Below are 14,035 nucleotides of genomic sequence, written 5' to 3'. Positions count from 1 at the left end.
GAGGACTATTTTCAGACTTCTGATTCAGCAGACTAGCACTGTGGCATCGTTCCTGACTGCTGTCTGCACATTGTGAGTGGATGTTGGGCTGGAGAGTCACTTTAGAAAATGTTACAGCATTAAAGAAGTTTTCCCTAGTGGACAATTCTTAAAATGACTGAGCTGCGTCTAAACTGAAATTTAACAACAGTTTATCACAGGAATAACTCCTCCAACCAAGGGGGAAAGAAGGTGACAAAGCCTGAATGGTTCTGTTCACAGCATGTAAGTCCTGCTTCAGCTTCTGAAGCAAGAAAGAATCATATAAAATGTAATTACAGTCCCATGAAGAAAGCTCTCTTATGGGAAAGAAAATGTCCTGTAACTCCTGACCTGCAAACTATTTTTAGGTTTTCGGTTGTGCATTCCAAACTGACTTGGAAAAAGAGCAAGTGGAAGCATATTTCTGTCAGCCAGAAGAAAACTCATGTAATCATTTCAGCACTCAACAAAAGCTCAGGAGTCCAGATCCAAACGGTATACCCCCAGACGCAGCAGCACGCATGCACTGCAGGCTTGTCCACCACTTTGGCCTTTCCCAGTTCCTGTTGAGTGATTTCAGACCATGAGCGTGCTCCATGCAACACTTCGTGGGGGCTGCACAGCGCTTACACTCCCACAGCTATGAGTACTGATCACTTATTTTCAAAAGCCAGTTGCCTTGTACCATTCTCTCATTTCCCTGATGTATCTTTTGGACTGAACTGACCCTCTGACAATGTTGGTGTCATTATGCAGGTATGGATTGATGCAGCTACTCAGATATTTTACTCCTTAGGAGCTGGGTTCGGCGTTTTAATTGCGTTTGCCAGTTACAATAAGTTTGACAACAACTGCTACAGGTAAGACAGCCTAAGCCTTCATTACTGCTTTAGAATGATGCTGTTTTACTCGATAAATGCAGCTGGAATAAGTAATATCTTTTTATCTTAAGTTGCTTGTTAATGATGACCAGTCTTGCGTAGACATAGCAACCAACCAAAACTTGAAACAGTCTTACTGAAATTTTAGCAACAGGAACTTGCCAAGATATCTGCTGCACTGCAAAACAGAATGGGATTAGGTTTAGACTTTAGACAGCTGTGTAAACTCTGCTTGTGTTTGCCTTTCAAAAGTACCATTAAGAGCAACAGTGAACACGGGATGAAAGCTTATTGGTCTAGGAACTAAAAGCAGAAGGATTCCAGTTTTTAGAACTGTTTTTGTGCTTTGGGGTTACGCTTCTGATATTTTATGTTGAGCTCCAATTTAGGAATGTATTTTAAATCAAGTTGGTTTATAACTGTTTTGCTGAATCACCGCCATGGAAATTCAACCAGAGCCACTCTGCACCTTCTGAGAACTTCCAACTTTCAGAAGGTTTGTTAACATTCCATTTTGGAATGAAAACACTTTTTTTTTTTTTTTTTGAAATTTCCCATGAAATATAAATTCAGAAAGTAAATGTATTATAAATACATTGTGAACTGATGGATAGCAAAAATGTTCCAGTGAAAAGTTGCAAGAGAACATTTGGATTTGAGGAGCTTTAAATGGATCAAAAGCCAAAATCCTGGAATAGTTCCTTCCACCGACTTGAGAGAACTTGGTACTCAACACAGAATGACTTTAGAGCCTCTGATTATTCACAGTAGGTGTTATTACTAGGTTTGAGAACTTAGAATATAGACTGAGGAAACATTTATACAGGAAGCTGCTGGTTAACGCAAAATCTGCAGAAGACAGTAAATGTTATTTTGGAAGATTGCTGTGGTTAGCATTCTCAGTAATTTTGCTCCAAAATGGAAAAAATACACTTGAAATCAAGAAAATGCTACAGACTATATGTGAAATGGCATTATTTAGTTCTTAGTTTACTGTATTTGTTTGGTTTGCTTCATAAGACTTGCCCTCCCTGTAAGACAAACTCTTCAGGGTTTTCAGATTGTGGCAGGATCCAGCGGAGGGTAAAGTTTGGCATATGGCACCTGTGTTTTCGGGTAGTGGAACCGATGAAAGGAAACATGCTTACTCTCTGCTTATTAAAGCACCCTTCGGCATCACTGATGTTCACGGAGACATTCCCTCTGTTCTGAAGGTCACATGCAGCAGAAGACTTCACATCAGCCACTCTGCAGGTTAGGTAGATATTTAGATTAGAGATATGGGGCCTACTTGTCCTCAAGCTAGTTTGGTGATAGGAGCCATTAATGCAAAGGAAAACACATATCTCTATCATAATACCATGGTAGATGGAAAAAACACAGCTTTGCTACAACAGCCTATTTGGCTTAAAGGTTACATTTTGTACAATGTGCATTTACAGTAACAATTGTACAGACTGATAAAGTAGTATATTTTTTACAGATAAATGTGTCTGTCATTACTGTGAATGGCTGCACAGCTCACTAAAACCACTCCTGGACCTATCTGAAAATATTCCTGAATATCTACTCACATTAATTGCTCCTGACTAGTGTAAATATTCCTTAATTCTTAGTGAGTCTCTACAAGCCACTTTTTTGCTATGTTATGGCTACCAGGTTGATGACGTTACTCCTTGATACCTTAATATAACTTTGCTCATCTTCTTTTTGAGCAGAATTTAGTTTAAAACCAAATTAGTGAACAGAAGTAGGTCATTTCCTAGTGTAGTACGCTGATACGAGCTTTTGATCATCAGGATAACTGCACAACTAGCATTTTCACAAGAATCTTCGTATCACAAAACAATCCCCACCTTAATGCGTTTGTTTTAACCGTGCCATTCTTCTTTCCATCGCTAGGGATGCTTTGCTGACTAGTACTATTAACTGCGTCACAAGTTTCATCTCAGGATTTGCAATTTTCTCCATATTGGGCTACATGGCTCATGAGCATAAAGTTAAAATTGAGGATGTAGCCACTGAAGGTAAGAAGCAAATTTTATACTACTTTTACTCCTTTTCATCCATCATTTCCTTGCAAATATATTTATATTTGTTTCAAACAAGTGTTAAAGATTTCATGGAAGTGACCTGAATGAAATTACTTGGAACTCAAACTACGTAGAAGTGCCTTGCTAAAATGTGAACTGTAAATTATATTGATTCATCTCAGCTCTTCTGAATTGAGATTTCCCAGCATCGTGCCCTGCACAAGTTCAGCCTCTACAGCAAACAGGCATTTACCACTGCCTAGTATCCTGGGGAAGTGTTGCTTTTCAGTGCCATAGATAACTGTTTCAGATGCTCCTGGGGAGCTTAGCTGTAGTCCTTTCACTGGTAACAGGTGACCCGTGGTTTCAGTTCCTGTATCTCCCTTATCACATCCAAGAATTCTACTGCCAAACAGCAGTTCATATCCACAGGGATCTTTCTTTCTTTACTACCTAGCTGAAAAATAGCTAGAAAGATCGTGAATACCATAGAAGATTATTTGAAGTGTAAAAGAATGGAATAGATTTTATATACAAAACTTTCATGAGTACATTATTAAAGTATTTTGGGTGTATTTTTGGTATAATGCAATTTTCGTCTAACAGCTACTCAGTGTGATGTGGACTGATGTAGGAGTCAACTTAGTCATAATCTATCTTATTAAAATACACACTTTTGTGAAACACCTTTTAGTATTACTTCTACTTTTCTATTTCAGGAGCTGGTTTAGTCTTCATCCTCTATCCAGAAGCAATTTCAACTCTTTCAGGATCTACGTTTTGGGCTGTGGTATTCTTCATCATGCTCCTTACCCTTGGCATCGACAGTTCTGTAAGTAGTTTTTCTTTCTAGCCTTGACACTTTTCCTCGACCGTTGCAGAATATAACTGGAGAAGTATCAGCCTTAAATAAGGGTTTTGTTGCACTTCAAATAAACATTCTGTACGCTCCCTGAATCTGTTATCAGTCACAGCCAACATACCAATAGCATTACTCCTTGCAGTATATTTAATTAAAGACTCACAATATTTAAGAGGTTTAGGAAGAGATCAAATAATTTACAAGCCAGCAAACAATTACTCACCTCTTCTTTTTTATGACCTTAGGGAGGGGCTGTTCATCAACTTTTATTATTATTCCAAGGTATGACCCAACACCACTGCTATGAACAATTACTACTATGAACCTGCAATGAGATTTCAGACCCAGCTTGCAAAACAGAAGCCATGGTACAGCACGCAGTAGAGGGGTTTTTAGAAGAGATTTTCACATGTGCCGAAATTCATTAATCTGTTCAAGACAATGTCTGATGGCTTTTTTTTCCTACAGGTAGTGAGAGTGAATTTCCTGCAAATTTAATTTAATAATTGCATCAGAATATTACCATAGTAGTTTCATATTATCTTACTATATAATTCCTACCTGTATAAAATGAAGACTGGGAAATACTGAAACACCTCTGTTTTCACAATAAGGACATAACAATTAAGAATTAGCAGTGCTATGCTTCTCTCTGCAGTTAAACTCAGTATTAAGCTTGGCCTTCTGGCTGTTATTCAGCACTAAAGGAGTGCATCTGGTCTTTCTAGTGTGATGACTTGGACTGTACCATGACATTCGGGATCACAGAAACTTCAGCCCTACAGAAAATATCCCAATGTCCTATAACAACTGTACTGCTTTGTTTTTGCCAAAGAGGCAAAGACATCCCATTATATTTAGCTTAAAAGTTTATTAATTTGGGGGAAAAACAAACAGGGTCTTTGAAGAATAGTCAACAATGAACAAACACCCATTTTTGATAGCATGGGGGGTTCTGTCTGAGGCATAAAGCATTGCACTTCTAAATGTGCAGAGCTGATCTAGGAATTTGCTGCTAGAAGCGACAAGTTCATTTTCAAGGACAAGAAAGACAAAGAATGAACTGGCATGGAAAAGAGCAAAACTATGATGAGATCGCAGAAGAAATGTGATAATCATTGGCAAATAGCTGAATGAGATCTTGTAAAGCGAGATCTGAGTTGTAAATGTCAGATTCCAGTCTAAATGTTTCTCGAGTGTGTGGATTTGAGGATTCCAGCTCAGGCTCAATGAAGTTTATCTTAACCTACACAGTAAAATCTCCTTTCCTCTTCAAAAGTTTAAGACAAGATTGCATCTGGTTTTGTAGCTTGGACATTTTTCAACTATAAGCAAGCATGAAAGAAAGAAAAGCTTCAGCACAGTGGAAGGACATGAATGACCAGTAGAAACAAGGCAGAATTGAGAAAAATGCACACAAGAGTTTAGATCCAAGACTATTAACTGCACAACAGTGGTAAATTCAAGCAATGTTTAGAAACATTTGGGTGACAAAGACAAGGATTTAGATTGCAGAACACACTCTTCCTACAAGTGGAGAAAGCTGTTTCTTGTGGAGATAATTAAAATACTACGTGCTGAAAAACTGTGACCAAGTTAGCTCTGTCTTTCTAACAAACAGCTGGGGGAGAGAAGAAGGAGGAGGGATTTGCTTGTTCATATTTTGCTCTTTTTTTTTTTTTTTTTTTAAATCATTTACCTAAGAAAACTTGAGTCATGCAGTGTCTGTTATGGGTGGTCTTCTCAGCTCTCCCCCCTACTTGACTGATCAAGCCCCTGAAGGGAAAATTAAATTTTTTAAACCTAAAAATCAAATAAGCCCAAGGGTAAAGATGAAGAATTATATACAACCACATTTATTCATGTGCATAAACCTGCACAGACACAGAAATGCAGACATCTGTACAAAAATGTAACTGTCCAAATGTTTAAGCAAAGAGAAATCCGATCACGCAAGCTTCAGCAAGCAACAATGAAAAGGACAGGAAATGGAAGAAATGTTTGCAAACACTTTTTGGAGTATATATCTAGCTTGACATGGGGAATTAACCAGTGGAATAAACAGTGGCCCATTAAGAACTGGTTCTTAGCCAAAATCATCCAGACCATCTCTTTCCACTTCAACTTCTCCACTCTCATTAAAGTGCCAACACAGTAACAACATCTGAGCCCAGCAAGCAATGGCTGGGCTTAACGGCACAGCGCTCAATTGTGCCCCCCAGTCCCTCCCCAAAAACAGTAAGCACAAGCCCACGCTACGATTTGTGACCTTAGTTGTGAGCATTAGTTACCTTTAAAAAAAAAAAAAAAAGAGCTCCACCGTCCCCAGCAACTTGTCTTTGATTGGAATCATCCATATTCTATAGAAAAAAACTCTGCTACTGTTTGAACCAGAAATGCTCATTTCATCAGATTGTTATAGAAAAGAGACAGAATATGTCAGCACATACTAACTCTTGCATGGCACCAAGCACTCCAGGTTTTGCTATGATCTTTCAGCATCACAAAAAGCATTACCAAGTTTATTTACAAACAAACTTATCACGACAGGACACTGGAATTCATTCCCCCATAACTTTATGGTTGAGGAGGAGCAGAATGTTTTCATTAGTAGAAAGAAATTAAAATTCATAGTAACCTTTATATATAATTCAGCAATTTCAATGAAAATTTGGAAAGTGCATTTCCTACATTAAAATACAACAAAAACAAATCAAAGCTAATATTCAGAATTGAATTCTACAAAGAAACGAATTCTACAAAGAAATAATAATTCTTTCATGCTGTCAGCAGAAAAATGACATGAAGCTTGCTATGCAGTGAGGCTTCCAGGTCTGTAAAGATTTCTGTCAAACTGGAGTTGATTAACCAATGGCTAAGTCGAATCTTTGTTCAGTAGATTTTCCCTGGGTGCATGTGAAGTACGGTGTCTCTCTTTATACCTAAAGTCTCTTAGAGAGTTAAATTACTTCTGATAAAACTTCTTCCCAGATTTTATTTGAATGGATGCTATCTTTCCCAACATACTGCCTTACTATCTCGCTGTCCTGCTGAGCTAGCAGAGGATACAGCAGTTAACCACCAGTCATGGCACTGGATGGCGAATTCCCTGACTCAATTCTGTACCAAGGGACAATCAGTTGTACCTCTGAACACATACAGCTGAAATGTCAGCAGCCATACAGTGGTTAGGAATGAATTACACAAGCTGCCTATATTCTTTACTCTGTATGTAGAACACGTCAGCACGGTTTAACAAGAACTCCTGCCTTCCCTTCCTCAGATGGGCGGAATGGAGGCTGTCATCACTGGCTTGGCAGATGACTTCCAAATTCTGAAGCAGCACAGAAAGCTCTTCACCTTTGGCGTGTCGTTTGGCACTTTCCTACTTGCCCTTTTTTGCATTACCAATGTAAGTACAACAAAAATTTCCATCACAAATCCCTTAAAAATGCAGTTAACCTAATCAGCTGGAAATATCAAGGGGCTCAGGTGACTCTTTTGGTTATAGACAAATTTTAATTCTTAAACAACCTTACAGTCAGAACGTTACTTTCAGTCTTACCTACACGATGCTTCTCTGCTCTTTTTGGACAAGCTTATCACCTACCATCTGAACCTACAAGCCTCTGTTTCAAAGAACTGTTTATGTTCTTAGTGTTGGAGGGAGGTCATATTAAACAGAATTGTGTTGCATACTTATTCCCCTGTGAGGAACTAAGAATTTTGAGTGACCAGTCCATCAGACATCAGGCTATTTTCTTTGTGAAGCAAATAAGAAGCCTTCACTTCACATGAAGGGACTTTAGAACAATGATCTCCTCCCCCCATGTGTTTCTTAATGTTCCTAGATCTGATCTCTTATTCTTAACACCATAAAATGACACATAACTTACCCTGAACATCTAGTAAGCTGTTTTTTCACCACCATTACTCTGAGATTTCTTCATCCTGAATAATTTGCCTCACCAGGCTTTTGACAACTAACTGAAGGATGAGAATCACAGTCTACTAGGTTGGATGTCCTGCAGTAAGAGAACCTTCTGATTTTTGCCAAAAAGCAAGAATTTCTGTAAGCAAAGATATCAAAACTGCCAGGGAACGAGGGAAACGTGAGGTAGCCGCAATGAAAATAGATGTGCTGAACCTCTCTCCCTCCCCTAGAAATGGTTTCCAGACCTATTAAGGTTACTGAAATGGCATTAATTTAAGATAACAAAGCTCTATGTACACTAGAAGACTACCCCAATATTTTTACTCTCATTTTCTCAAACTGGAAAATATTGGAGACACTAAAAATACGTGCATTTAAAGTTTGTCCTTTTAAAACCATGCCATCTCCATTGTTACCTAAAGACCTCAACATGCTCCTTCTTCATCCTCAGTTTTGACTGAAAAAAAAATTTTAAGTACGATATCAGAACAAACTCAGTGGGTAAGAACTGAGGTGCCTATGGGTGCGGTCCCAGTGCCTTCATGCAGGCTGAAGCAGTTTGAGACAGCAGTCTGGCTGTAGCTTTCACATAATGGCACCTGTTTGGAATGAAGTCCCCCCACCAGCTGGAACGCACTGAACTGCCCGCACTCGTCCAGATGTCCGGGTTCACGTGGCTGGAGAACATTTCTAATGTGTGCAAGTTACAAAGAAAGCTCCTTGTGATACCATCACATTAAATTGATTGATTTTGTGCTCCGAAAACTTGAGGCTGTATTTTCAAAACATGTCTCTTACAAAAGCATACTTGTTGTTCACTTCGCTAAGCTTTGATAGTGAAGGCATCCATTTAGAGCAGGTGTAGAACAAAAACAAGAGGTCAGGCCGAAATGCCATTGAATAAACATTTTCTTTCTCACACAACAACCAAAGTTCATTCAGTTTCCAGTCAAGTCCCCACAGAATTAAAAACCTAGACAAGGCCTAAGCAGTGGTCTCTCCCATCTTGCAAATATGCACAGCTGTTTTGGAAAACCATGGTTTTAATCAGGGAAAAAAAAATGCAGAGCTTAAAACCACCTAGAGATCTAAACAGCACACATGTTATTTATACCATTGGGAAAAGCATAGAAAATAATTCCTTTGTTCCCTCCCCTTCTGAACAGGCCTAGGCAAGTTGAGTGTGGTTGTGAAAAAAAGGATTTTAACTGAAACGCACTGCAAATGCGAACATTTTTGTTGTTCACATGTGACAAAGCATATCTTGAAACACTTAATTCAGCTTCATTTTGAAACAAGTAAACATACCATGCTTCTCCATTCCTCTTTAGCCTTCCATTGCCACTGAAAATACTGAGTGCTGAGAGCACTCCTTAATCACACGGAGGTTTCTGTTTCCCCTTTCAGTTAGGGCAGATGAAAAAGATTTGCAACCCTTCTGAAGAGCCTAGTTCCACTATTTTGTGTGTACATACAAACATGTGTCTGCAGCACCGGTTCCATATTAAAAGACTTGAGTAAAGAGATTTCAAGTGAAGCAGATTTCTGTTAACCTGATGCTGAACTGCTGACATGACTCCACTTCTAACTTGCTTCTGTTGCATCTCTTAACTCCCCCACCCTAGGGTGGAATTTATGTGCTCACACTGCTGGACACATTTGCAGCTGGGACGTCCATACTGTTTGCTGTTTTAATGGAGGCAATTGGAGTTTCCTGGTTTTATGGTAAGCAATTCCCTTCACACCTGCAAAGCCTTTGATACTCCAAGTGAGCTCGTGGCAGGCTCCCACATTGTCTTAAGGGGATTTAGTGTGGCACTGTATACACGAAGGCATGACGGGACGGGTTTTATGCAACAATTTTCACCTGATTTACAAATAGGGACAGGAATGCAGATGTTTAGTGGGGTAAATTTTGAAACTCCACACAAATCCAAAGGAAATCACCTTGTGAAGGTGACTGCAACAAGATGAAAATGCTGCCTCTTTTGCCAGTATTCTGTATCTGTTAAGACAGACCACGACTTGCAGTAGCAGGTTTATACCTCGTGCTTTCAAAGTGGATTAGCTTAAATACAGATTCCCCTGTTCCTGCTATCCACAATTTCCCCAGGGCCAACCCCAAGCCCCCAGTGCAATACTAACAAAGGTAGTTTGTCTTAAACTTGTAATAATTCCTACATTAGCCACTTCAGTTTGAGGCAGCATTCTACTTAATTATAAAAACACCAGCAGTTTAGAAATTGTTTCTTTCACAGCATGGCATGGAATATCCAACATCCTAGAAATGGTTAAAAAAAGTCAATGATTTATGCCACGGAAAGGTTGCAATAATTGGCTTTAACCTCAGTATAGCTGGCTCTAGGATAATTCACCTCATCTCCTGCACTAGGCTGGAATCTGTGTGTGTGCCAACGCTGTTCATTATCTTTTCACAGACAAGATTTGTAAAATTATAAGGACTTCAAAAAGAATAGCTCTTCTTTTTTTTTTCCCAAATAACAAAAAGGAACCTTCTAACTTGAAAAGACAAGCCGTCAGCACCTCTGTCTTTGTAGCCTCACTGACCGTGTTTCCAGCCACCTTCACAGATAAGTTGTGAATACATGCTTCCAAATTATTTTTGAAAATTCAGTACTTATCTCTGACCACCAGTTACCATTAACAGCTAAGCTTATCCACTTTCAAAGCCAAATACACATTCAGGCTCCCTTTTGCAAGGCTTGGCTTGCTTTTAAATTTGTTCCCTTGGTTCTACAAACTACTTTTCAGAAGGCTGTTTGCTGTCAGCTCTGTCAGAGGCACTGTAAATGTTTTGGCAGTGTGATGCAGAAGAACCCCTCATCTTTTGGATGGGTAAGAGATAATCAATTCAGCAATGCAATATTAATCACAAACCTGTGATTAGCTCTATCACCCATCTAGGACTGAAAATCTTAGATCTTACACAAGTCACCTCACCGCAGCAGTCCAAGTTATCTTTGATATGTGAAATTGCTGGCTGCTAGATTAATCAACTTTCTTGAGCTGTTATTTTTCCCCCTGATCTCCCCTTAATTCTCATGTCATACTTCCCGGTTTGCCACAGCTCTTCTCTTCATTGTTATTAGGGTTCAAAAGTCACAGTAGCCAGCATTACTTTTTTTACCCACTGAAGTCTGTATGGAAGTAGCTGACCTGATTCCCAATAAGGTTGTTCTACCCCTAAAGGACATTATCTTTCCTATTGAAAAATTATGCTTACAGTTGACATGATTCAGAAGGTTTCAGCCATCATCATCCTTACTGCTGTTTACCTCCCTCAGTCAGTAATTTATCCCACCTGTACTACGCCACCACATTCTTCTAGTCATTCTCTCAATTAAAAGCTAGTGATGAGCACATGAGGTGAAAGAATGGCATTCACATGTAAAGCTGTTCAGCCTACTAAAGAAAAGGCTTTTAGCTTTAAACAACGCCATGCTGATGTTGGATGACAGAATTAGTAAGCAGCTCATATGCTGCTCTCAAAACATGTAGACGCACTACATTTCAGAGGTTTTTAATCCCTGTAAAAGCCGAATGCAAAAGAGTTAGCTCAGCTTGGAAGCAGAGGCATGAAACTATTCTTTGGTTAGTAAAGGCAAGTTATTATCTGCCCCTATTAAAACAGGATTTACTGTGCTTTACAACAGCTAGGCTTTGGATGCAGTTCAGTCTAAACCAAGCTTAGCCAGACCTTAAGTGTTCCAACTACTGCTCTTCATCATCCTTTCCCTTCTCCCTCCTGCCTCCCCATAATCAAGAAACCATCTATTCATTGTCTTAAGCAGCTGACAGATGCTTCTACTGACACAGAATGACCTGCTGCTTTATAAAGAAGAACTTATTACAGCCCCGGGTGCTATTTAAACTGCTTTGACTGATTCAATCTGGCATGGTCTTGTCTACCTTTTTCCTGATAGACCCCAGCTGCCTTAATGACCCAGCAGAACATTAAGGCAGCCTGAAGGCAAGCATGACATTTTGGCACAGACCAAAAACGTGGCAATTTTTAGATTTAGTTCAAATTATACTTATGCCCACTTACTGGGAAGTTTCTTCCTGCAAAGTACACCTGAACATGTAAGGGAGAAGGGGAAGCAAGTTTGTTTTAACATATGGATCCATTTGCGTTGTGACTCACTGTTTTGCCTTTATGCAACACTGACACCATTCCTCTGCTGCATATTTTAAGAAAAGCCAGACACCTCCCCCTCTGACCTAAATCCAGAGGTTATCAAAGAAGGAGCCAGGCTTTTCACTGAGGTACACAGTAGGAGAACAGAAGACAATGATCAAGTTGAAAGAAGATTTTTTTTTCTATGTAAAGATAATTGCACATTGCAACAGATTGGTCAGAACTGGACAAAGCCATGAGAAAGCTGTTCTAAGCTGTGCTAGCCTTGCTTTGTGCAGGAGGTTGAACTGGAGACCTCTCAGGAACTCCTTGAGCATGAACAATTCAATGATTCTGTGACTTATTGTAATTCCCATGGGCCAAAATACAGGATGGTTCAACAAAGCAATGTTACTCCAATCCTTCATTTGCATGCAAACTGTATTATCCCTTATACTTCTGTAACTGGACAGTTACTAATATGAGGAGGCAAAAGTAGCATTTACATGGAAACCAAATTTAGCGTAGAATAGGCTAAGTTGATTCAAAACTCCTTTTTCTTACTACTTTTTTATTTCATTGTAGTTCACTTGATTTCTTGGATTCATTTAAATCAAATATATGGCATTCAGGGCATTATTATTAATTTTTACTTTCCAAAGTAAAAAATAATAATCCAAGCTTATGAAAGGATACTACACATCACATAGGCATACAGACTTAAACAAGACAGGAGTGGAAGACACCACATACAAGAAATGCCTCTAGGGCTCCAAATGGTTGTTGTAGCTATAACACTACTTTCTGGGAACATGCCCATAAAATATTTCAGCCATGGCCAGTGAAGAGTTTCACCTCTGCACAAATGCACGGTTCTTAAGCCTGGATAGCCAAATGACTTAGAGGTCTAGCATGCATGGAGTGCAGGAGGTATTGTCAACATGTACTTCAATTCTGTCTGAACTCAGATCTCTGCATCGCCAAGATGGAAGAAAACATCCTGTCCTAATGTTAGGAGGATAACTTGCATTTATAGTTAAATCTACTTTTCAACTTCCACCTAATCTGAATTTTCGCATGTTAATTCCGTTGACACCCGGATACTATGTACATGGAGAATGGGCCAAGTTTTCTACGCTGTTTAACAGGCAACTGCAGTGGAGATATTCCCAGGCAGCTACATAGTTTATTAGTTCAGAAACTACACTTAAATTCTCTTTAGTGTATTTAACTATGGGGCCTGGTCACAAATTGTACATAAATCTATCTTGTTTTTCACTGAAAAAGCAAGGAAGTTATTTCTATACTTGACACCAGGTCTCCAGCAAGTAATCAGGAGTTTGGTTTGTGGTACCAGTTCCGTCTTGTGACTGAAGAAATCACCCAGTTTAGGTTTATTCTACTGAGTTGCCTATGTTATCCTACAGAATCACAAAATAACAGTGTAAATGCTTTCAAAAACTGCAAAAGAAAAAAAAGCCCTACAAGTACTGTCATATATAGCTGTAGCTACATTCTGCTTCACAGGTTGATTCTTTGAATGGTTATTTGAAGATGTATAGCACCCAAAAAGCATGCTGTTGAAAAAGCAGTCTGAGAACATGGACTATTTATCCCTTATTTTCAGTAGATATTGAACACAAAGCACTGTTTGAGCTGTGGGTACATCTGTCTGCCATCTGCAAAACTTTTATTCACAGTTATCTAGTCCTTTGACCTTCTGGACAATGATAAATTTCATTCTCCGTATTCACAGCAGTTGAAATTCAGTCACTTTAAAGTTCACAGAAGGCACTGCAAATAGAATCAGATTAAATTCAAAGAGCATTTACAGATCCTTTCTTAAATTTGGCTACTTTGCTTCACCTGTATGTAATACTGGGGGAAGGCGGAGCAGAATCAAAGTTCACATTCAAGTGTCCAGACCTTGTAAATACATTTCCTTGGCTCCATGCAAAGGGCAAACTTGAGCTGTCCTAATTATTTAAATTAAATAAACACTACTGAATGGATCCACATGAAGAGGAACAATTACGACAACTATACAGCATCTCTAACAAACATGTGCTGCAAAAAGCTGCCTTTTTGCTGTTTACCTGTTGGGTTCAGGTTTAAAATCAAACTTATTGAAAACATTAAATAGAATTATCAACTACAAACCAGCAG

At 39.0% G+C, this 14,035-nt stretch overlaps 1 protein-coding gene and 1 long non-coding RNA gene across 3 annotated transcripts in view; one reads left to right on the top strand and one right to left on the bottom strand.

Annotated features, from left to right (window-relative positions):
• Nucleotides 1-14,035, top strand: part of LOC106043077 (sodium-dependent noradrenaline transporter) — a 67,570-nt gene that overhangs the window by 41,748 nt on the left and 11,787 nt on the right. For both annotated transcript variants that reach the window (XM_067004371.1, XM_067004370.1), the window contains 5 exons: nucleotides 778-881; nucleotides 2,805-2,929; nucleotides 3,655-3,767; nucleotides 7,081-7,209; nucleotides 9,357-9,456. In XM_067004371.1, coding sequence (XP_066860472.1) covers nucleotides 778-881; nucleotides 2,805-2,929; nucleotides 3,655-3,767; nucleotides 7,081-7,209; nucleotides 9,357-9,456 — 571 coding nt within the window. The remainder of the gene's footprint in view (nucleotides 1-777; nucleotides 882-2,804; nucleotides 2,930-3,654; nucleotides 3,768-7,080; nucleotides 7,210-9,356; nucleotides 9,457-14,035) is intronic.
• The window catches only part of LOC106043088 (uncharacterized), a 70,506-nt gene continuing 56,672 nt past the window's right edge, over nucleotides 202-14,035 (bottom strand). The window contains exons 3-4 of the long non-coding RNA XR_007168942.2: nucleotides 2,051-2,150; nucleotides 202-1,080 (exon numbers count right to left, since the gene is read on the bottom strand). This is a non-coding gene — a long non-coding RNA (uncharacterized lncRNA). The remainder of the gene's footprint in view (nucleotides 1,081-2,050; nucleotides 2,151-14,035) is intronic.

This window comes from Anser cygnoides, chromosome 12, assembly GCF_040182565.1.
Source record: "Anser cygnoides isolate HZ-2024a breed goose chromosome 12, Taihu_goose_T2T_genome, whole genome shotgun sequence".
In the NCBI taxonomy this organism is placed as follows: Eukaryota; Metazoa; Chordata; class Aves; order Anseriformes; family Anatidae; genus Anser; species Anser cygnoides.
Note: the sequence above shows the minus strand (reverse complement) of the source record. Positions and strands in the feature narration are given on the sequence as shown.